At 25.6% G+C, this 25,749-nt stretch overlaps 3 protein-coding genes across 6 annotated transcripts in view; 2 read left to right on the forward strand and 1 right to left on the reverse strand.

Annotated features, from left to right (window-relative positions):
* The first annotated feature begins 1,711 nt into the window (after nt 1-1,711).
* On the forward strand, nt 1,712-4,667 carry LOC142234652 (uncharacterized). 3 transcript variants are annotated; one of them, XM_075305816.1, is made up of 3 exons: nt 1,712-1,844; nt 2,251-4,362; nt 4,435-4,667. In XM_075305816.1, exon 2 carries the CDS (start codon nt 2,291-2,293, stop codon nt 4,340-4,342), a length of 2,052 nt encoding a protein of 683 aa, XP_075161931.1. In that variant the 5' UTR covers nt 1,712-1,844; nt 2,251-2,290; the 3' UTR covers nt 4,343-4,362; nt 4,435-4,667. The 3 variants fall into 3 exon arrangements, with proteins under 3 accessions (XP_075161931.1, XP_075161930.1, XP_075161933.1); XM_075305815.1 differs by having other exon boundaries at nt 2,285-4,362; XM_075305818.1 differs by lacking the exon at nt 1,712-1,844 and adding an exon at nt 1,953-1,971 and having other exon boundaries at nt 2,285-4,362.
* Nucleotides 4,668-7,958: 3,291 nt separating this feature from the next.
* Nucleotides 7,959-9,265, reverse strand: gnu (giant nuclei). Its single transcript, XM_075306726.1, has 2 exons — nt 9,099-9,265; nt 7,959-9,039 (listed from the first exon to the last, which is right to left on the reverse strand). Exons 1-2 carry the CDS (start codon nt 9,124-9,126, stop codon nt 8,141-8,143), a joined length of 927 nt encoding a protein of 308 aa, XP_075162841.1. The 5' UTR covers nt 9,127-9,265; the 3' UTR covers nt 7,959-8,140.
* A 14,787-nt stretch (nt 9,266-24,052) lies between these two features.
* Nucleotides 24,053-25,749, forward strand: part of LOC142237163 (Ig-like and fibronectin type-III domain-containing protein 2) — a 521,807-nt gene continuing 520,110 nt past the window's right edge. For both annotated transcript variants that reach the window (XM_075308520.1, XM_075308521.1), the window contains exon 1: nt 24,053-24,569. The gene's annotated coding sequence lies outside the window, so the exon portion shown is untranslated. The remainder of the gene's footprint in view (nt 24,570-25,749) is intronic.

Here is a 25,749-nt window from a genome sequence, read left to right on the forward strand (position 1 = left end):
ATTGCACTCATGCGAAACATTTTTGTAGTAACTTGGCGTGGTACAACTTATCAATAGTGACGGCGCTTTTCCGACGAGTTTTTGATGTCGTATATGATTGTTTTCGACGTAGTGGGGATTCTCAAAAGAGTCCCCAAATTCAAAAAATGTTGGCAGGGTATAAAGGGAAAACATTTCAAACCCCAAAACATGCTTGGTGAGAACACCGTATTATAATGTGTCGGATCGATACGACTTGTCGGCGATGACTAAATAATCGGTAAATGTGTTATCGATCCCATAAACATGCAGCAGTATCGATTATGCCTTCGGACTTAACTTATAATGTGCACAATATATGGGATATGTTCGACACGAGCACTGTCGTCCGCAATAACTGATAATCTGTAAAGTGCATAAGAGAACCAAATTTCATCCGATTGGGCTGAAATTTGGTACATGGTGTAAGTATATGGTCTCTAACAACTATGCAAAAATTGGTCAACATCGGTTAATAATTCAATGATTAAAACCGCTATGTTCATCGTAATTAAAGGAATAGGAAAAACAATTAGGTAATATGGGGAAAAATTTAAAAATTTGAAGCAGAACAAAAAGTGAAGCAGATTTTTGAAAGAAGGAGTGACGAAGTAAATTTTGTGAACATGAAGCAAAATACTTCGATTGAAGTAGTAGCGGCAGCACTGCTTCGGACTTAACTTATATGTGCACAATATATGGGATATGTTCGACACGAACACTGTCGTCCGGAATAACTGATAAGGTGGGTATTAAGTTCGAGTTTAGCCGCTAAAATCGTCATTTTTCCACGATTACTTTTCTTTAATAATCCTTTGTGAAAATTTGCCTTGTGCTGTTCCCCATCAAGTTATAATTATCAGTAGCGTTTGGCTCTTAAAATAGGGCTGTCTTCTTTTATGCGCTTTACAGACTATCAGTTATTCCGGACGGAATGTCGGTGTTTGTAAAGAATCTTACAGTGTGTCGGATCGATACGACTTGTCGGCGGTGACTAAATAATCGGTAAATGTGTTATCGATCCCATAAACATGCAGCAGTATCGATTATGCCTTCGGACTTAACTTATAATGTGCACAATATATGGGATATGTTCGACACGAGCACTGTCGTCCGGAATAACTGATAGTCTGAAAAGCGCATTAGCACTGGATACCCTAAGCCGTGAAGGACTAAAAGAAAACAGAGTAATCGTTTATCCAAAACATCTCCAAAAATATGCAACACTGCCCTCAGCTGTTTTAAAACAATCACAGAAAAGAAGTGAAATTTTTAATGTATAAAATGCTCAAATAGTAATAAATATTTACTGCTGCGATTATTTACGACACTTTACCACTTTGAATTTCATGTTTTTTTGATAAATTATTCACAATAAATTGCTATTGTGAATCGAAGAAGCGTCACTTTATCAAAATACAATCTGGCTACACCGGCGCGACTTGCACTGATGAGATGTTCTGGATAGAACACCAGTGCAACGATGTTCTGGATAGTCCATATAAATGTTTCATCCAGTGCTAAAAGAAAACAGCCCTAATAATAATTTTCACAATTTTTTCTGCCCTCCGTGATTTTATTTCAGTTTTTGATGTGTCTGTGTCCCCCTATAAAATTTTCGATAATTCTGTATCGAGAGGTAATGCACAATTAATTATCAACTCTGTATAACGGTTCATTCTAGATGTTTTTTTTTAAATATCAACTTCAACTTTTGGCGAACTGAAAAAATTTATTTGTTTGTATTTGTTTTGTTTACTTTCATATATTATGTATGTGTATCGTATTTTCTATGTATGAGTATTTCATCATTCTTCAAATCAAAAGTAAGTAGTAAGTAATAAAACTCTTTTCGCCCGGTATCTATATATTATATATCTTTCTTTCAAGCAGTGAAATTTATAGTTTCAAAGGAGGAAGGAATTTTTGCAATTTTAGTATTTTAGTTCCTTGGTATTTGGATTTTGGAAGAATAGAATTTCTTTCTTTCCTTTGAAACTATAAATTTATAATAAATGTTTGTTCGTGCTTTCAGATTTAAATGTTTTAAATTTGAGTCTAAATTAAAATTTAGTATGTATTTGCGACAAACCTTTATATATAGCACCCTTGATCGAATATTACCTGTTTAATTTAATTTTGTTATGCTCCCCTATAAAAGGGATGACATCCATAATATCTTATTAATGTCTTATTATTAAATTATCAACTCTGTATAACGGTTCATTTTAGATTTTTTTTATTTCTATTGAAACGCTGTGTATAGACACAAATGGAGTCGCCTAAAGGATCTAATAAAAGGCAATCGCCTGTGGGTCGAACACGGATACCATCAAGAGTTTCGTTATTACGATCAATATTTTCACCAAGCAATCACTATAGACCAAGAAGTCCACGAGTTGTCAGATCAAATCAACCAATAAAAATATCATCACCGAATATAAAAAGACACCAATGTAATAGTCCCAAATGTCATCAATACAATGGAAAAGGCCAGTATATCACAAAAGCTTCCATAAAATTGTCTCAAAACAATTTTAATGGTCCTAGGACATGCGATGAGGATGGTTTGGTTTCTGAAGTTTGTGGCGGCAAGAGTGAATTAAAAGCCAATAGTCCCAGTGGGGGTGGTTTTAAGATAGGAAGGTCCCTTTTCAAACTATCATGTAAATCACCCCGTAGATTTGGAACAAAGGCACATGATAATGGCACATACTCCCACGATTATGAAAAATTAATCAAAAATAACAATAGTCCAAGGGGAAGGCGTATGACTAAGGCCTATCAATATCCAAGGAAAAAGGAAGCGGAGGCGAAAGCATTTAATGATGGAGAGGATAAGAAAGATTGCCAGGGAAAAGATGGAAAAGATTCAAATAGTCCTACTAAAAGATCAGGAGGTAACAAATCTTCCTCACTTTTAAGATTTACTCGATATTCTCATAGAAATCCTCGTATAATTGTCACAAATACAAGTCCACAAAAAATCTCCACAGATGGGGAAGATAATGCTGGTCATATAGTTGTTGTGGAAAATGATCTCAATAGTCTAGAGCTTGAAGTTGAAGTGAAGAAAAATCATGAAACCAGTGAGGAAAGTGTAAAAATTGCTGCTAATCAACCTAAAGAGACACCTACAATTATGAGTGATGTGTCCACGGAAGCAGATGCGAAAGCATTTAACGACGGGGACGATAAGAAAGATAGTAAAGATTCTCTATTTTCCCATAGAAATCCTTGTGAGGAAAGTGTAGAAATTACTGCTAATCAACCTGAAGAGACACCAACAATTATGAGTGATGTGTCCGCAGAGACCTTAAATAATGCTGTTTCTTTAGAGTGTTGCAAACCCCCTAATGCTGGCCATATAGTGGTTTTGACAAGTGATCCAAATAGTCCAGAATATGTGGGAGTGTCTTCTGAGGTTAATGATACAAATACCATTAATAAAGATGCCTTGATTATGGCGATTGAATTTCCTAATGTTCTTCGTATGATTGTTAATCAGCCAAATACTCATGAGAAGGTTACCGATTTAGTTGAACAATCATTTGATAAGACCACTACTGAAGGAGACTATCAACGTGATTTCGAAAATGGAATTTTATCACCCCAAGATAATCCCATATTAATTGATCATACTGAAATTATGACAAATGGGAAAGGGAAACCTCACCACGATGAAATTATATTTCCTAAGGAAAAAGGCTCGGATGACAAATATATGAAAATTGGAATAAACAAGACCATCAGTAATGAATATAAAAATCTGATACCCATAACAAATAACCAGGAAATTAACGAAATGAATGGAGTTCTTGAAAAGAATAAAAACAATAAGAAAACAGAAATTGAAACAGGACTAAATTTCAGCCAAAGTTCAATTCTCCATAACAATCCTACTAAAAAAGAGAAGGTTCTAAAGTCGATTGGACCTCAGATATCAGTATATGAAGAAGACTTTAAGAAAGTTACCAATGATACTCTGGCTATAGATGATTCTTACAAAACTCTTGCATTAAATCACATGAAATCTGAAAATATGATGGGTGATCAGGAAAATCGAAAAGTTTTGAAATTAAAAACCAAACACAAAGACAACAACTCATACATTTTAATTCTTATTAGATTTTTGCAAGTTGTATTCCTTTTTATTTCATATATCTTTTCCACCCAATATTGTCAAGGCCCAATTCGTCGTGGTAAGAAAACCACTGTCGATAACAAATCTAAAGTCATCGCCGGAAAATTGGATTCCACTGAAAGCGTTTTGGAACCCCTGGAACTTCGTTTTGATGAAAATCTTTGGAGTTCATTATTCTAAAGAAGTCAGATGTTGATCAGGTAATGCTTGTCTCAGTTTTTCTTTTTTTTTAATCATTTAAACATTTTGTTTTTGTATAACCATTTTTTCAGGAATTATTTTCACAATGCCTGGGATTTATTAAACACAAAAATTAGTCAATTATGCAAAATAGTAATTTTTTTAAAAAAACTATCAACGATCAAGTCTTTTTAGTACCACGAACTAATATACAATCAAAAAATTTAGCAAATGTAGTAAAAATTATGTTAACATTAAAATTTGTGAACTAACTGCGTAAACAAAAAGAAAAAACATAAAAAGAATAAACAAATAATATTTAAAATCCGTTGGTATTCTATTCTATATAATGGAATAAGCAAAAATCATTGGCTAGTAACATAAAAAAAGTGATTTGCTGAGGATACTGTCTGAATATGCAAATCATAGTTCACATCCAGAGAAATTTGACAAATGCAAATGACAAATGGCAACAACTTCGATCAAGATTTCCATAAAGATTCTGCAAAAATTATCACTGTTTTCTTCGTCCAATATTCTAATAAATTTCCTGACAATTTAAAACAGATCGTTAGATCAATTGACAAGATATTCTGTTTTCAAAAAAAAAAAAAAAATCTGCAGGGCATTCCTTCCCCAAAACCTAATAAACAAAAACACAATAAATCTTAGTGAAATTTGAAAAGGGTAAAAGGTTTCAAATTTAGCCACTAACACGAACCTATCACAGGGCTTGCGTGATCCGGATGCTCAAAATGAAACAGATGCCCAGAAAAACACATTTGTTCCAGAATGGTTTATGAGGTACGTATTGACCAATTTTCATTAAAATTATCGCATTACATTAGGTAATTGTTGTATATTATTACTATAGAAATAAATATTTTTGCAAAAATTATTTCTATAGAAGAAATTTTTGCAAAATTTTATTTCTCTAGAAATTTTTGCAAAAGTTTATTTATCTAGAAAATTTTGTCAAAATTCTATTTCTATAGAATATTTTTGTACAATTTTATTTCTATAGAAAATTTTTGCAATATTTTATTTCTATAGACAATTTTTGCAAAATTTTATTTCTATAGAAAATTTTATTTGTATAGAACATTTCTGAAAAATTTTATTTCTATAGCAATTTTTTGCAAAATTTTATTTCTCTAGAAAATTTTGTCAAAATTTTATTTCTATAGAACATTATTGCAAATTTATTTTTCTATAGAAAATTTTTTGCAAAATTTTATTTCTATAGAAAATTTTGTCAAAAATGTATTTCTATAGGAAATTTTGTCAAAATTTTATTTCTATAGAAAATTTTTGCAAAATTTTATTTGTATAGAAAATTTCTGAAAAATTTTATTTCTATAGACAATTTCTGAAAAATTTTGTTTCTATAGACAATTTTGTCAAAATTTTATTTCTATAGAAAATTTTTGCAAAAATATATTTCTATAGAAAATTTTGTCAAAATTTTATTTCTATGGAAATTTTCTGCAAAATTTTATTTCTATAGAAATTTTTTGTAAAATTTTATTTCTCTTGAAAATTTTGTCAAAATTTTATTTCTATAGAAAATTTTTGCAAAATTTTGTTTCTACAGAAAATTTTTGCAAAATTTTATTTCTATAGAAAATTTTTGCAAAATTTTATTTCTCTAGGAAATTTTTGCAAAATTTTAATTCTATAGAAAATTTTTGCAAAATTTTATTTGTATAGAAAATTTTTGCAAAATTTTATTTGTATAGAAAATTTTTGCAAAATTTTATTTGTATAGAAAATTTTTGCAAAATTTTATATCTATAGAAAATTTTGTTTCTACAGAAAATTTTATTTCTATAGAAAATTTTTGCAAAATTTTATTTCCATAGAAAAATTTTATTTCTATAAAAAATTTTGTCAAAATTTTATTTCTATAAAATATTTTGTCAAAATTTTGATTTCTCTAGAAAATTTTTGCAAAATTTTATTTCTATAGAAAATTTTTGCAAAATTTTATTTCTATAGAAAATTGTTGCAAAATTTTATTTCTATAGAAAGTTTTTGCAAAATCTTATTTCTATAGAAAATTTTTACTAAATTTTATATCTATAGAAAATTTTTGCAAAATTTTATTTCTATAGAAAATTTTTGCAAAATTTTATTTCTATAGAAAATTTTTGCAAGATTTTATTTGTATAGAAAATTTTTGCAAAATTTTATTTCTATTGAAAATGTTGGCAAAATTTTATTTCTATAAAAAAATTTTGGCAATATCTTATTTCTATAAGAAATTTTGTCAGAATTTTATATTTATAGGAAGTTTTTTGCAAACTTTTAATTGTATAGAAAATTTTTGCAAAATTTTATTTCAATAGAATATTTCTGAAAAATTTTATTTGCATAGAAAATTTCTGAAAAATTTTATTTGTACAGAAAATTTCTGAAAAATTTTATTTCTATAGAATTTTTTTCCAAAATTTTGATTCTATAGAAAATTTTTGCAAAATTTTGTTTTTCCTCTTGAAAATTTTGTCAAAATTTTATTTCTATTGAAATTTTTTCCAAAATTTTACTTCTATAGAAAATTTTTGCAAAATTTTATTTCTATAGAAAATTGTTGCAAAATTTTATTTGTATAGAAATTTTCTGAAAATTTTATTTCTATAGGAAATTTCTGAAAAATGTTATTTCTATAGAAAATTTCTGAAAAATTTTATTTGTATAAAAAATTTCTGAAAAATTTATTTCTATAGAAATTTTTTGCAAAATTTTATTTCTATAGAAAATTTTGGCAAAATTTTATTTCTATAGAAAATTGTTGAAAAATTTTATTTCTCTAGGAAATTTTGTCAAAATTTTATTTCTCTAGGAAGTTTTGTCAAAATTTTATTTCTTTAGAAAATTTTGGCAATATCTTATTTCTCTAGGAAATTTTGTCAAAATTTTATATTTATAGGAAATTTTTGCAAAATGTTATTTCTAAATGAAATTTTTGCAAAATTATATTTGTATAGAAAATTTTTGTAAAATTTTATTTCTATAGAAAATTTCTGAAAAATTTTATTTGTGTAGAAAATTTCTGAAAAATTTTATTTCTATAGAAATTTTTTCCAAAATTTTACTTCTATAGAAAATTTTTGCAAAATTTTGTTTTTCCTCTTGAAAATTTTGTCAAAATTTTATTTCTATAGAAAATTTTTGCAAAATTTTATTTGTATAGAAATTTTCTGAAAATTTTATTTCTATAGGAAAGTTCTGAAAAATTTTATTTCTATAGAAAGTTTCTGAAAAATTTTATTTGTATAAAAAATTTCTATAGAAATTTTTTTGTATAAAAAATTTCTATAGAAAATTTTTGCAAAATTTTATTTCTATAGAAAATTTTTGCAAAATTTTATTTCTATAGAAAATTTTTGCAAAATTTTATTTCTATAGAAAATTTTTGCAAAATTTTATTTCTATAGAAAATTTTTGCAAAATTTTATTTCTATAGAAAATTTTTTGCAAATTTTTATTTCTATAGAAAATTTTTGCAAAATTTTATTTCTATAGAAAATTTTTGCAAAAATTTATTTCTATAGAAAATTTTGTCAAAATGTTATCACTATAGAAAATTTTGTCAAAATTTTATCTCTTAGAGTCCTTATAGGGTAGATTCGATATAGTAAAATCTTTATTAAAAATATATAAACAAATCTAATCATAACATAAAAACATTTTTAAAAATTTCTTAAACTAGCACAAAAAAAAAAAATAAAGACAATTATTCAATCATAAATAATAAAACAAAAAAATAAAACGGCTTTCCTATTACTAAATTATTTCTTAAAAATATCGCTGAGCATAGTACACTTCCGCCATAAGTATATCGCAATGTTTTGGATTACTTATGCCCAAGCCTTGTAGATCTCGTAGTGAGAGCATTTTAAAACAAAACATATCGATTTCTTCCCTTTGGAAAAGACCACAATACATGGATAGACCCCTTTGATGGAGAATTTTGGAGACATTAGCACATAGCGGCTTGCTGGTTACGGGCGATGCTACTCGGTAGCGTTGAGGATTTTGGGTATTTCTAGAGCTATGATTTTGCAATTGTAAAAATATATCATTGGGTTGATTTCGTTTGTGATTGGAATTCATATGCTGATGCTGCTGCTGATTATTAATTTTCTGTTTGGGTAATGTAAGCATAATATTGTGATTTTTTTGTTTAAGTGGAGTGCGTACATTCGTAGGTGTCGTTACATAGTCTTTAGGTGAATTTTGTTCTTTGCCATCTACGGCTTGGATAATTTTAATAATCGGGCGAGTTTTATTATTAATCGAAGTTGTTGCTGGTGATAACTGCTTTGGAGTATGCACTACCTCTTGTTGTTTCTTTGAGCAACAATGATGCATTTGTTTTGGGGGATTCTTCAAGTGTAGCCGCCTAAAAGGTATATCATTCTTTTCGCTAGGCTCTTGAGGCTCAAAAATATCGCGTATTTTTCGAAATCTTTCAGAATAACGCTGCCTTGGCACCACCGGACTGTCTTTTCTAGGCTTTTTATGTCCATCTCCATGTTGTGGAGCTGATATATCTTCATTCCTCTTTTGCTCCATACGATGTTTACGTCTCACATCCTCTATGTAGACATCCAAAGAGCCATCTCCATCAAAATTAAAATCAAAAGAAGTATTTTCACATAGCGGCGTTAATGGAGTTAAAGGTGAATTTGGCACTGAAATTGTATTTGAGGTTAGGCCACGTACCAATTGAATAGAATTTCTTTAATCTTACTCTTTTGCAAATAGGCATAGCGTTCCATTGTGTAAAGGGTGACTAAAAAAAAAAAAACAAACTAAAAGATGGGATATAAAAACTTTTAAAATTACAGAAAAAAAAACTAAGGACAAACAAAACAAAATAAATTGAGGATGCTTATGTTACGAGACAATGACAAGAAATTTTTAATTCTAATTTTTTTTTATTGTTTCCGAGAACCGTTACAATGTGTTGCATTAAAAGGCAGTATTCTGAAAAACCAAAACATTAATATCAATGGTAGGTTTACATCAAAGAAATGGTTGGTGGATTAACATAGAAAAAACAAGTAAGGAAAGTATAAAGTCGGGCGGTGCCGACTATATTATACCCTGCACCACTTTGTAGATCTAAATTTTCGATACCATATCACATCCGTCAAATGTGTTGGGTGCTATATATAAAGGTTTGTCCCAAATACATGCATTTAAATATCACTCGATCTGGACAGAATTTGATAGACTTCTACAAAATCTATAGACTCAAAATTTAAGTCGGCTAATGCACTAGGGTGGAACACAATGTTAGTACAAAAATATGGGAAACGTTTAAATCTGAAGCAATTTTAAGGAAACTTCGAAAAAGTTTATTTATGATTTATCGCTCGATATATATGTATTAGAAGTTTAGGAAAATTAGAGTCATTTCTACAACTTTTCGACTAAGCAGTGGCGATTTTACAAGAAAAATGTTGGTATTTTGACCATTTTTGTCGAAATCAGAAAAACATATATATGGGAGCTATATGTAAATCTGAACCAATTTCAACCAAATTTGGCACGCATAACAACAATGCTTGTTCTACTCTACCTGTGCAAAATTTCAACTAAATCGGAGTTAAAAATTGGCCTCTGTGGTCATATGAGTGTAAATCGGGCGAAAGCTATATATGGGAGTTATATCTAAATCTGAACCGATTTCAACCAAATTTGGTACGCATAGCTATAATGGTAATTCTACTCCCTGTGCAAAATTTCAAATAAATCGGACCAAAAAATTGGCCTCTGTGGTCATATGAGTGTAAATCGGACGAAAGCTATATATGGGAGCTATATCTAAATCTGAACCGATTTCAACCAAATTTTGCACGCATAGCTACAGTGCTAATTCTACTCCCTGTGCAAAATTTTAATTAAATCGGAGTTACAAAATTGGCCTCTGTGGTCATATGAGTGTAAATCGGGCGAAAGCTATATATGGGAGCTATATCTAAATCTGAACCGATTTCAACCAAATTTTGCACGCATAGCTACAGTGCTAATTCTACTCCCTGTGCAAAATTTCAACTAAATCGGAGCAAAAATTTAGACTCTGTGGTCATATGAGTGTAAATCGGGCGAAAGCTATATATGGGAGCTATATCTAAATCTGAACCGATTTAAACCAAATTTGGCACGCATAGCTACAATGCTAATTCTACGCCCTGTGCAAAAATTCAAACCAAATTGGGGTAAAACTCTGGCTTCTGGGGCCATATAAGTCCATATCGGGCGAAATATATATATATATATATATATATATATATATATATATATATATATATATATATATATATATATATATATATATATATATATATATATATATATATATATATATATATATATATATATATATATATATATATATATATATATATATATATATATATATACATATATACATATATATATATAAGTCCATATCGGGCGAAATATATATATATATATATATATATATATATATATATATATATATATATATATATATATATATATATATATATATATATATATATATATATATATATATGTATATATATATATATATATATATATATATATATATATATATATATATATATATATATATATATATATATATATATATATATATATATATATATATATATATATATATATATATATATATATATATATATATATATATATATATATATATATATATATATATATATATATATATATATATATATATATATATATATATATATATATATATATATGGGAGCTATCTAAATCTGAACCGATTACTTCCAAAATCAATAGGGACCTATTCTGTGCCAAATTTGAAATCGATTGGACTAAAACTGCGACCTAGACTTTGATTACAAAAATGTGTTCACGGACAGACAGACATGGCTATATCGACTCAGGAGCCCACCCTGAGCATTTTTGGCAAAGACACCATGTGTCTATCTCGTCTTCTTCTGGGTGTTGCAAACATATGCACTAACTTATTATACCCTGTTCCACAGTGTGGCGCAGGGTATAAAAATTGCAAACATTTTCTATAGCAATAAAAAAATTTACAAAATTGTCTATAGAAATAAAAACTTTACAAAATTCCCTTAGAAATGAAATTGTAACAAAATTTCCTATAGAAATAAAATTTTGCAAAAAATTGCTAAAGAAATAAAATTTTGCAAAAAGTTTATATAGAAATAAAATTTTGCAAAAATTTTATATAAAAATAAAATTTTGACACAATTTTTATAGAAATAAAATTTTGCAAAAATTTTATATAGAAATAAAATTTTGCAAAAATTTTCTGTAAAAATAAAATTTTGCAAAAATTTTATATAGAAATAAAATTTTGCAAAAATTTATATAGAAATAAAATTTTGCAAAAAATTTATACAGAAATAAAATTTTGCAAAAATTTTATTTCAATTTCTTAGATTTAATGCTTAACTATAGATAGAGATGTAAACAAAAACCAAAAACATTAATATCATTGGTACGTTTACATCAAAGAAATGGTTGGTGAATTAACATAAAAAAAATACAAAAATTTTGTATAGAAATAAAAAAATTCACAAAATTGTCTATAGAAATAAAAAAATGACAAAATTTCCTATAGAAATAAAATTTTCGAAAAATTTTCTATAGAAATAAAATTTTGACAAAACTTTCTATAGAAATAAAATTTTGATAAAATTTTCTATAGAAATAAAAGTTTGCAAAAATTTTCTATAGAAATACAATTTTCACAAAATTTTCTATAGATATAAAATTTTGACAAAACTTTTATATAGAAAAAAATTTTTTTGACACAATTTTCTATAGAAATGACAATTTTGCAAAAATGTTCTATAGAAATAAAAAGCATTGGCAAAATCTTCTATAAAAATACAATTTTGCAAAGATTTTCTATAGAAATAAATTTTTGACAAAATTTTTATAGAAATATAATTTTTGACAAAATTTTTATAGAAATAAAATTTTTGACAAAATTTTTATAGAAATAAAATTTTTAACAAAATTTTCTATAGAAATAAACGTATGACAAAATTTTCTATAGAAATAAAACTGTGGAAAAATTTTCTATGGAAATAACATTTTGAAAACATTTTTTATATAAATAAAATTTTACAAAAATTTCCTAGAGAAATAAGATTTTGCAAGAATTTTTTATAGAATAAAATTGCCAAAAATTTCCTATAGAATACAATTTTCTATAAAAATACAATTTTCACAAAATTTTCTATAGATATAAAATTTTGACAAAACTTTTATATAGAAAAAAATTTTTTGACACAATTTTCTATAGAAATGACAATTTTGCAAAAATGTTCTATAGAAATAAAAAGCATTGGCAAAATCTTCTATAAAAATACAATTTTGCAAAGATTTTCTATAGAAATAAATTTTTGACAAAATTTTTATAGAAATATAATTTTTGACAAAATTTTTATAGAAATAAAATTTTTGACAAAATTTTTATAGAAATAAAATTTTTGACAAAATTTTCTATAGAAATAAATTTTTGACAAAATTTTCTATAGAAATAAAACTGTGGAAAAATTTTCTATAGAAATAAAACTGTGGAAAAATTTTCTATGGAAATAAAATTTTGAAAACATTTTTTATATAAATAAAATTTTACAAAAATTTCCTAGAGAAATAAGATTTTGCAAGAATTTTTTATAGAATAAAATTGCCAAAAATTTTCTATAGAAACAAAATTTTGTAAAAAATTTCTATAGAAACAAAATTTTGTAAAAAGTTTCTATAGGAATAAAAATTTGGAAACATTTTCTATGGAAATAAAATTTTGCAAAAATTTTCTATAGAAATACAATTTTGACAATTTTTATTTTTTTAGAAATAAAATTTTTGCAAAAAATTTCTATTGTTTAGAGTTGATGCTTAAATATAGAGTTGTAATTGTTGACCATTTCTTTTGAATGTTAAGTTTACGTCATGAAGGTTCTCAAAACGCCGCCATGAAATATGAAAAATAACTGTTTTTTGTTTTGTTTTTGCAAATTGTAGTCTGGACACTAGAAACGTGTTTGCCAAGGTGCTAATCTTCAAATCCAAAACGACGTCGAAATAAAATACTTGTTTCTATTTGTGATTGTGAACCGTGTTAAATTCAAAGAAAAAAAAAACAATGGCCCAACAAGTCACCTTGACTCCTTGCTATCCAAATAGTCCAATGGCAGCGTCACCATTGGCTAATTCAACACGCATTCATCAGAATAGCGAAGCGGCCAACAGTACCAATATTATAATCAACAATTATAATCAAATTGTTATAAATGAAACAACGACATTAACCGGGGAGAAAGTTCGAAAACCTCGTAAACCTATAGGAGGCAGTAAAAAACCGGTGGTGGTTACCAAAAAACCATTGGCTCCAAAAAAAACTACCTCAAATTTGATCGTAAAATCTGGAAACAATGTCAGTAATGTATCTAAGAAATTATCCAGCGTCGAACGTATACTAAATCAAATCAATATGGGAAAATATGCAAATCTCTTTAAGAATTGTGACATTGATAAATTTAAGGAAATGCGTGAATTGGATTTAAATGCTATGGGCATTACTAGGCCGCAAGAGATACGTATTCTCAAGGAGGCTATTAGCAAAGCTAAATCGGATTCTATTAATACTCTAGTATGAAAAACAAAAAAGAATTTTCGAAATGAAATTTTAGATGAACGAGGTTCATGCCAGAATTCATTTTCATTTTTCTAATATTTATTATTTTATTATTTGTAATATTTATGTTATTGAATGTCTTTTTTTCGTTTTTTTTTTTTTAAATTTGTTTAATTCCTTAAATGTTCTATGTTTTTTTTTTTTGCTGGACTTTAAAATATTTATTTTCCTCTTGAATAGTCTATGTTAATCTATTTTTCCCAGAAGACTCTAATATTTATGCTGGACATAGAAAATTAATATTTTGTTTTTTATCTAAAAATACATTTTTAAATAAATGATTTACATCTAAAAAAAATTGTGTTTCATTGTCTAAAAGTGTTAATTTTTTGTTGTATATGCTATACAAAATGGAATCTTCAATATATACATATATGGGACTTTTGTTTTATATTGTTATTCGAAAAACAAACACGATTAAATGCGTATTAGAAATTGTTAATTTTTATTGGCATTAAAAAAATTGTTATTTCGGTAGAGTTTGTTAACCTTTTTTCTAGCAGTATGTAAGTTTTAGAAGATCCAGGTTTTTAATCTCACAAAATCAAAATTTTATTTCTATAGAGAAATTTTGCAAAATTTTATTTCTATAGAAAATTTTTGCAAAATTGTATTTCTATACAAAATTTTTGCACAAAATTATTGCTATAGAAAATTTTGTCAAAATTTTATTTCTAAAGAAAATTTTGTAACAGTGTTATTTCTATATAACATTTTGTAAAAATTTTATATTTATAAAAATTTTTGTCAAAATAGATAGATCTCCCGATTTGCTTTCTCGAGCTTAAGATTTAGCATTTTTCAAACGTTCGTTTATTTCTATAGAAAATTTTGTCAAAATTTTATTTCTATAGTAAATTTTCTCAAAATTGTATTTTTTTTGCAAAATTTTCTATAGAAAAAATGGTTGCAAAATTTTATTTCTATAGAACTATAGAATTTGTGCAAAGTTTTTGATTCTATAGAAAATTTTTGAAAAAAATTTATTTCTATAGGAATTTTTTGCCAATTTTTTTTTGGTAAATGTTTGCAAAATGTTATTTCTATAGAAAATTTTATCAAAATTTTATTTCTATAGAAAATTCTGTCAAAATTTTATTTCTATAGAAAATTTTTGCAAAATTTTATTTCTAAAGAAAATTTTTGCAAAATTTTATTTCTGTAGAAAATTTTTGCAATATTTTATTTCTATAGAAAATTTTTGCAATATTTTATTTCTATAGAAAATTTTTGCAAAATTTTATTTCTATAGAACATTTTTGCACAATTTTATTGCTTTGGAAAATTTGTGCAATGTTCTTGATTCTATAGAAAATTTTTGAAAAAAACTTATTTCTATAGGATTTGTATGCCATTTTTTTTTGCAAAATAGGTATTTTTTTTGCCAAATACCTATTTTCGGTATAGGTATTTTTGCCAATTTTTTTTTTTGCAAAATTTTATTTCTATAGAAAATTTTATCAAAATTTTATTTCTATAGAAAATTTTGTCAAAATTTTATTTCAATAGAAAATCTTTTAAAAATTTTATTTCTAAAGAAAATTTTTGCAAAATTTTATTTCTATAGAAAATTTTTGCTATATTTTATTTCTATAGAAAATTTTTGTAAAATTTTATTTCTATAGAAAAATTTTGCAAAATTTTATTTTTACAGAAAATTTTTGCAAATTTTTATTGCTATAGAAAATTTTGTCAAAATTTTATTTCTATAGAAAATGTTTGCAAAATTTTATTTCTATAGAAAATGTTTGCAAAATTTTATTTCTATAGAAAATTTTGTCACAGTTTTATTTCTATAGAAATTTTTTTAAAAATTTTATTTCTAAAGAAAATCTTTGCAAAATTTTATTTCCATAGAAAATTTTTGCAAAATTTTATTTCTATAGAAAATTTTTGCAATATTTTATTTCTATAAAAAATTTTTGCAATATTTTATTTCTATAGAAAATTATGTCAAAATTTTATTTTTATAGAAATTTTTTTTCAAAATTTTATTTCTATAGAAAGTTTTCTCAAAATGTTATTTCTATAGAAAATTTTCTTAAAATTTTATTTCTATAGAAAATTTTCTCAAAATTTTATTTCTATAGAAAATTTTCTCAAAATTTTATTTCTATAGAAAATTTTCTCAAAGTTTTATTTCTTAAGAAAATTTCGTCACAGTTCTATTTCTATATAAAATTTTGTCAAAATTTTATTTCTAAAGAAAATTTTGTCACAGTGTTATTTTTATATAAAATTTTGTAAAAATTTATATACAAAAATTTTTGTCAAAATAGATCTCCCGATTTGCTTTCTCGAGCTTCTATACACCACAATTTTTATCCGGAGCACTCAAAGCTTATAATACCCACCTTAACGTTCGTGTTTATTGGGTTTATTTCTATAGAAAACTTTGTCAAAATTTTATTTCTATAGAAAATTGTTGCAAAATTTTATTTCTATAGAACATTTTTGCACAATTTTATTGCTTTGGAAAATTTGTGCAATGTTTTTGATTCTATAGAAAATTTTTGAAAAAAACTTATTTCTATAGGATTTATGCCAATTTTTTTCTGCAAAATAGGTATTTTTTTGCCAAATACCTATTTTCGGTATAGGTATTTTTGCCATTTTTTTTTTGCAAAATTTTATTTCTATAGAAAATTTTATCAAAATTTTATTTCCATAGAAAATTTTTGCAAAATTTTATATCCATGGAAAATTTTTGCCAAATTTTATATCCATAGAAAATTTTTGCCAAATTTTATTTCTATAGAAAATTTTCTCAAAATGTTATTTCTATAGAAAATTTTCTCAAAATTTTATTTCTATAGAAAATTTTCTCAAAGTTTTATTTCTAAAGAAAAATTTGTCACAGTTTTATTTCTTAAGAAAATTTTGTCACAGTTTTGTTTCTATAGAAAATTTTTGCAATATTTTATTTCTATAGAAAATTTTTGCAAAATTTTATTTCTATAGAAAAATTTTGCAAAATTTTATTTTTACAGAAAATTTTTGCAAATTTTTATTGCTATAGAAAATTTTCTCAAAATTTTATTTCTATAGAAAATGTTTGCAAAATTTTATTTCTATAGAAAATTTTGTCAAAATTTTATTTCTATAGATAATGTTTGCAAAATTTTATTTCTATAGAAAATTTTCTCAAAGTTGTATTTTTAAAGAAGATTTTGTCACAGTTTTATTTCTATTGAAAATTTTTGCAAAATTTTATTTCCATAGAAAATTTTTGCAAAATTTTATATCCATAGAAAATTTTGCCAAATTTTATTTCCATAGAAAATTTTCTCAAAATTTTATTTCTGTAGAAAATTTTCTCAAAATTTTATTTCTATAGAAAATTTTGTCAAAATTTTATTTCTATAGAAAATTTTCTCAAAATTTTATTGCTATAGAAAATTTTCTCAAAATTTTATTGCTATAGAAAATTTTCTCAAAATTTTATTTCTATAGAAAATTTTGTCAAAATTTTATTTCTATAGAAAATTTTCTCTAAGTTGTATTTCTAAAGAAAATTTTGTCACAGTTTTATTTCTATAGAAAATTTTTGCAAAATTTTATTTCCATAGAAAATTTTTGCAAAATTTTATATCCATAGAAAACTTTGCCAAATTTTATTTCCATAGAAAATTTTCTCAAAATTTTATTTCTGTAGAAAATTTTCTCAAAATTTTATTTCTATAGAAAATTTTGTCAAAATTTTATTTCTATAGAAAATTTTCTCAAAATTTTATTTCTATAGAAAATTTTCTCAAAATTTTATTTCTATAGAAAATTTTCTCAAAATTTTATTTCTAAAGAAAATTTTCTCAAAGTTTTATTTCTAAAGAAAATTTTGTCAAAATTTTATTTCTTAAGAAAATTTTGTCACAGTGTTATTCCTATATAAAATGTTGTCAAAATTTTATATTTATAAAAATTTTTGTCAAGATAGATAGATCTCCCGATTTGCTTTCTCGAGCTTTTATACACCACAATTTTTATCCGGAAACGTAGAGTGTGCTCAAAGCTTACTTATAATATCCACCTTAAAGGTGGGTATTAAGATCCCATTATGGGGCTAAAATAACCAAGTTTTGACCGTTACTTTTCTTTAATTTTTGCAGGAACTAAACTTTTTCAATTGCTACTTTGTATCATTAATACAAAATTTCTAGAAAATTAATTTGCTCCCGGTATACATGAGTGAGATTTTAAAAACGGCAACAATGATTACTATGCTAACATGCAATAACGACCTCTATTGGGTTTTGCCAGCAATGTATGTAAACATCTTTGAGCATGAGCATATACTCTATGGTAATATGGCAACCCTTTCAATCAGCTGTAAATCATAAAAAGAAATCGCGCTCTTTTCCAGTATGCATACGTGTGTGTGTGTGTTAGATTAGTAGCAAATGAAAACTAAAAGTAACAGTAACAATGATGATGACAAGTTATTTTAAATTAAAAAGAAAATATGGAATAGAACAGAGTGTAAATAATAATACACAAAATGAAAATAAATATGATATAAAAAGTGATTTAATTAAAAGTGATTGTTTAAGAGATGATAAATTTGTTAACATATGAAACTTCCATTAGGAAAACTATTGTAAGACATGTGTTCAATTAAGATTAATTTTGAAGTTATATTATAAAGATCAGAATTTACTATCAGTGGATTTAAATATCGAATAGATTCATGATTGACTATTTGAAATCAGTGAACTTAAATTATTTTACAGATTGTTAACAAAAAAAAAAAAAAAACAAAGTAAAACAGGTTTTACCCCCCTTCTTAGCCATTTGATTTAACAGCCATCACGCAAGCGTCAAAAAGCCGGTCAAAATGTTTTGGTGGAGATATGTGAGTTTTTTTTGTTATTGCTTTTTTTCTTATTAGACAACACAACTTATTTCATTGCTCGTGCATGGGGTTCGTTTCTTTTCGAGCCGAACTAGACAGGTTGTAGTCAGCTGAGATTGTTTGAAGTTCAATGGAGTCGACATTGGTATTGAGCTACATATTGTCATACATATAGAAAATTTTGACAAAATTTTCTTTCTATAGAAATTTTTTGGAAAATTTTATTTCAATAGAAAATTTTCTATAGAAATTTTATGTCTACAGATTTTTTTCTCAAAATTTTATTTCTATAGAAAATTTTGTCAAAATTTTATATCTATAGAAAATTTTTGCAAAATTTTATTTCTATAGAAAATATTGTTAAAATTTTATTTCTATAGAAAATGTTGTCAAAATTTTATTTCTATAGAAAATTTTTTCAAAATTTTATTTCTATAGAAAATTTTGTCAAAATTTTATTTCTATAGAAAATTTTGTCAAAATGTTATTTCTACAGAAAATTTTGTCAAAATTTTATTGCTATAGAAACGTTTGTCAAAACTTTATTTCTATAGAAAATTTTGTCAAAATTTTATTTCTATAGAAAATTTTGTCAAAATTTTATTTCTATAGAAAATTTTGCCAAAAATTTTTTTCTATGAAAATTTTGTCAAAATTTTATTGCTATAGAAACGTTTGTCAAAACTTTATTTCTATAGAAAATTTTGTCAAAATTTTATTTCTATAGAAAATTTTGCCATAAATTTATTTCTATAGAAAATTTTGTCAAAATTTTATTTCTGTAGAAAATTTTTTCAAAATTTTATTTCTATAGAAAATTTTGTCAAAATTTTATTTCTATAGAAAATTTTGTCAAAATTTTATTTCTATAGAAAATTTTGTCAAAATTTTATTTCTATAGAAAATTTTGTCAAAATTTTATTTCTATAGAAAATTTTGTCAAAATTTTATTTCTATAGAAAATTTTGTCAAAATTTTATTTCTATAGAAAATTTTGTCAAAATTTTATTTCTATAGAATATTTTGTCAAAATTTTATTTCGGCTCAACTGCAGTTTATGGGCCCCTCACCGAATTGCTTAAAATTAATATATGTTGTGTCATTCGGTGAGCTGATTCCAACAAAGTGACCCATACCCGGGGGAAGTACCCGGGTCTTGAGATATAGCCCTCCAAAGGGTCAATAAAAACTTGATATATCTCTTTTGTTTTTTGCCCAATCTAGACAAACTTGGTATCATATGTAAGCTTATTCAATGCACTTTTATACGCAAAAAATATTTTTTTAATATTTAATTTAGTTTGGGAGATATAAATAAAAAAAGAAAATTTTTACCCTATTTTTTTGTTATTTTCATTATATCTCAAAAAGTCTTCGATTATACCCTAACATTTTTTACAAATAGCTTGAAAGCCTATATTCTGGCTTTTTGATTGATGTACTACATGTCTTTATAAGTCCACCTTTAGCAAAGTTATGGAGTTTTTATTCTGAGTAGACAAAAAATGTATTATTACTGAAATAATTTTTGTATGTAAGTATTAACCCAAGGGGGACAAGTGGCTGGCCGGACAGAGTCCAAAGTGGGCTAACGTGGACCCAAGGGGGGAGAGTAAATATGTTCCCCCCTTGTGTTTGCGTTAGCCCACTTTGGACTCTGTCCATAGGAGAAAGTCTTAAACCCCGGCCGAAGGCCGGCTACTCTCCCCCCTTGGGTCCACGTTAGCCCACTTTGGACTCTGTCCGGCCGGCTACATTTCCCCCCCTTGGGCCTGCGTTAGCCCACTTTGGACTCTGTCCATAGGAGAAAGTCTTAAACCCCGGCCGAAGGCCGGCTACTTTCCCCCCTTGGGTCTGCGTTAGCCCACTTTGGACTCTGTCCATAGGAGAAAGTCTTAAACCCCGGCCGAAGGCCGTCTACTCTCCCCCCTTGGGTCCACGTTAGCCCACTTTGGACTCTGTCCGGCCGGCCACTTTTCCCCCTTGGGTTAATACTTACAACATACAAAAATTATTTCAGTAATAAAACAATTTTTTTTCTACTCAGAATAAAAGCTCATTAACTTTGCTAAAAATGGACCTATAAAGACATGTAGTACATCAATCAAAAAGCCAGAATATAGGCTTTCAAGCTATTTGTAAAAAATGTTAGGGTATAATCGAAGACTTTTTGAGATATAATGAAAATAACAAAAAAATAGGGTAAAAATTTTCTTTTTTTATTTATATCTCCCAAACTAAATTAAATATTAAAAAGATATTTTCTTGCGTATAAAAGTGCATTGAATAAGCTTTCATATGATACCAAGTTCGTCTAGATTGGGCAAAAAATAAAAGAGATATATCACGTTTTTATTGACCCTTTGGAGGGCTATATCTCAAGACCCGGGTACTTCCCCCGGGTATGGGTCACTTTGTTGGAATCAGCTCACCGAATGACACAACATATATTAAATTTAAGTAATTCGGTGAGGGGCCCATAAACTGCAGTTGCTCCGAAACGTTTGCCAAAACTTTATTTCTATAGAAAATTTTGTCAAAAATTTATCTCTATAGAAAATTTTGACAAAATTTTATTTCTGTAGAAATTTTTTTCAAAATTTTATTTCTATAGAAAATTTTGTCAAAATTTTATTTCTATAGAAAATTTTCTATAGAAATTGTATGTCTACAGAAAATTTTGTAAAAATTTTATATTTCTAGAGAAAATTTTGTCAAAATTTTATTTCTATAGAAAATTTTGTCAAAATTTTATTTCTATAGAAAATTTTGTCAAAATTTTATTTCTATAGAAAATTTTGTCAACATTTTATTTCTATAGAAAATTTTGTCAACATTTTATTTCTATAGAAAATTTTGTCAAAATTTTATTTCTATAGAAAATTTTGTCAAAATTTTATTTCTATAGAAAATTTTGTCAAAATTTTATTTCTATAGAAAATTTTGTCAAAATTTTATTTCTATAGAAAATTTTGTCAAAATTTTATTTCTATAGAAAATTTTGTCAAAATTTTATTTCTATAGAAAATTTTGTCAAAATTTTATTTCTATAGAAAATTTTGCCAAAAATTTATTTCTATAGAAAATTTTGTCAAAATTTTATTGCTATAGAAACGTTTGTCAAAACTTTATTTCTATAGAAAATTTTGTCAAAATTTTATTTCTATAGAAAATTTTGCCATAAATTTATTTCTATAGAAAATTTTGTCAAAATTTTATTTCTGTAGAAAATTTTGTCAAAATTTTATTTCCGTAGAAAATTTTTTCAAAATTTTATTTCTATAGAAAATTTTGTCAAAATTTTATTTCTATAGAAAATTTTTTCAAAATTTTATTTCTATAGAAATTTTTGTCAAAATTTTATTGCTATAGAAAATTTTTTCAAAAATTTATCTCTATAGAAAATTTTGTCAAAATTTTATTTCTATAGAAAATGTTATTTTTAGAGGGCATATAGTGACATCACATACCAAATTTCATACGGATCGGAAGATATTTGTTCTTCCAAGAGGCTTCGGAGAGCAAATCTAGGGATCGGTTTATATGGGGGCAATATTTAATTATGGACCGATATGGCCCATTTGTAATACCATCCGTTTTACATTAATAACAAATTCTTATACAAAGTTTCAAGTCGATAATTTGTTTCTTTCGGAAGTTAATGTGATTTTAAAATACGAACAACAGCCGGACGGACATTGTTAGATTGACTCAGAGTATCACCACGACCCAGAATATATTATATACTTTATGGGATCAGAGGACGGTTGCCACAGTTGGTAGATTCTACTGCAAATGGTAGATTTTTTACTGTTTGTTAGATTGGTAGAATTCTTTTGGTGGCGAATAATCCAAATTTTTATATAGAAATAAAATTTTGCTAAAATTTTCTATAAAAATAAAATTTTGCTAAAATTTTCTATAGAAATAAAATTTTGCAAAAATTTTCTATAGAAATAAAATTTTGCAAAAATTTTCTATAAAAATAAAATTTTGCAAAAATTTTCTATAGAAATAAAATTTTGACAAAATAAAGATAGAAACAAATTTTTGACAACATTTTCTATAGAAACAAAATTTTGATAAAAATGTCCTATAGAAATAAAATTTTGATACAAAAAAAAATTGACATCATTTTCTATATAAATAACATTTTCTATAGATAGAAAAGTTTGATTACAATTTCTATAGAAATAAATTTTTGAGAAAAATTTTTATAGAAATAAAATTTTCAATGGAAATAAAATGTTGACTTTATCCTATCAACATTTTCTATAGAAATAAAATTTTGTTAAACATTTTGTATAGAAATAAAATTTTGTTAAAAATTTTCTATAGAAAAAAGTTTATTAAAAATGTTCCATAGAAATAAAATTTTGTAAAAAATTTTCTATAGAAATAATTTTCAATGGAAATAAAATGTTGACTTTGTCCTATCCACATTTTCTATAGAAATAAAATTTTGTTAAAAATTTTATTTCTATAGAAATAAAATTTTGACAAATTTTTCTATATAAAAAAGTTTATTAAAAATTTTCCATAGAAATAAAATTTTGTTAAACATTTTCTATAGAAATAATTTTCAATGGAAATAAAATGTTGACTTTGTCCTATCAACATTTTCTATAGAAATAAAATTTTGTTAAAAATTTTCTATAGAAATAAAATTTTGACAAAATTTTCTATACAAAAAAGTTTATTAAAAATTTTCCATAGAAATAAAATTTTGTTAAAAATTTTCCATAGAAATAAAATTTTGTTAAAAATTTTCTATAGAAATAAAATTTTGTTAAAGATTTTGTTAAAAATTTTCTATAGAAAAAAAATTGTTAAAAATTTTCTATAGAAATAAAATTTTGTTAAAAATTTTCTATAGAAATAAAATTATCTATAATCATCATTAAAGGTCAATATTATTTTTTTCAGTGTATGAGTTTAATTTTAACTTTAAATTGAATTTAATTTTATTTTTAATGCTTCTTCGTTTTGCAAATCTCTTTTCAGGTATCGGATTATTGTGTGTTGCAAACCTATGCTCGTATCAAAGATACCATGCATTGGTTCATCGTTCGATGTAGGGTATATTGGAATATGAACAAAATGTAAATAAATGGTTCGGTATGATGCTGTTGCGTTTAGTCGCAGTTACAACTTTGTCGTGGTAAAACGTCTCTAAGCGGAAACGGAAATTGAATTTTTCGAAATTTTTTAAATAAAAAAAAAATTATATATATGTCAAATCTCACGTTCAAAAATCGCATTAAATAAAAACAAAATCGAAAGAAGAGGTTTTTCCGGGTAAATGTGAATTTTGAAATTTCCCTTAAAAAAATATCGAAAATTAAAGAATCATTTGTCTAAGAAAAAAAATTATATTGTAAAGAAAAAATCTTTGAAATCGCAAAATTTGTGTTTATAAAATCAAATTGGTGAAATAATTGGAGTTCAATAAAATATTTGTCAGAGTGTTTTTTAAAAATTTAGAGTGTTTTATAAAAATTAAAAAAAAAAATCTAAAATTTTCTTAAAGTATATTGGTTAAAAGAAATACCACCAAACAAAATCTTAGCATTAAAACTACTCAAAGGAAATTGCTGATTTTCAACGACATTTACGACATATCCTGTAGAAAAAAACCCAAGAGTAAGGTAAGTTTTTGTAAAAAACACAAACTGAAAGTTTGAAAAAAAAAGTTGGTAAAGCATTATTGACCATTGATCTAAACTGCAGCAGCATCAATCTATTTGCAGCCACTACATTTTGTCAAACTTTGTCCTATCAACATTTGTCAATCTCCGAGACTTTTATAACTGCATTTATTTCCACAAAAAAGGAATAATTTGAAAAAAAAAAAGAACTGGGGTTTTCCTGACCACACACACACTCACACATACGCTAGTCACTCACTGGCCACTTCTGTGATTAACATCTTCTGTCAGTTATCCTGTCACTGATTGTTGGTTGCAGGCAAGCAAAGTTTTCCCCTGAATCCAAAAAAAAAAAAAAACAGAGTAAAGTGCATGAAAGCATCGACAATAGGGGAGAGCCTAGGACAAGGGAAAACGTGTCAAAAGTTTTCCAAGGGCCAGTCTTTGGCTTTAAGACAAATTCTCTTTTCAACAATTGCAAATTGCAAGAACAGCAGTGATAACAACTGAGTGCATGCTGCCTGCCAAGCTCTGGTAAAGTGTAAGTGCCAGAAAAACGACAGACAACTACGATGACCTTGGACAAGAAATGTGGTTGGCTGGCTGGTTGGCTATTTGGTTTGCCAGCTAACAGATATGCTAAGGAAATTAGGGAATTACATACAGACACATACATATGTGTATGTGTGTTTTGTATTCAAATGTCCTTTTGTAACAATGGAACAGGATATTACAATCTCAAAGATAGTAGCATCAAGAGTAAAAGGATTGAAAGCATTTTGCTGACATATTTCATTCAAAATATTAAAATTACTACACAATAGCTTGGAAAACTTTCCTTTCGATACGGGTCAATCCAAGGCAAAACTAAAACACTTAAAAAATACACTGAAAACAAATTTCTGTCAACATTTAATTCTATAGATAATTTTGTCAAAATTTTATTTTTATAAAGAAAATTTTGTCAAAATTTTATTTCTGTAGAAAATTTTATCAAAATTTTATTTCTATAGAAAATTTTGTCAAAATTTTATTTCTATAGACAATTTTGTCAAAATTTTATTTCTATAGAAAATTTTGTCAAAATTTTATTTCTATAGAAAATTTTTGCAAAATTTTGTCAAAATTTTATTTGTATTGAAAATTTTGTCAAAATTTTATTTGTATTGAAAATTTTGTC

The sequence above is a fragment of the Haematobia irritans genome, chromosome 4 (assembly GCF_050003625.1).
Source record: "Haematobia irritans isolate KBUSLIRL chromosome 4, ASM5000362v1, whole genome shotgun sequence".
NCBI lineage: Eukaryota > Metazoa > Arthropoda > Insecta > Diptera > Muscidae > Haematobia > Haematobia irritans.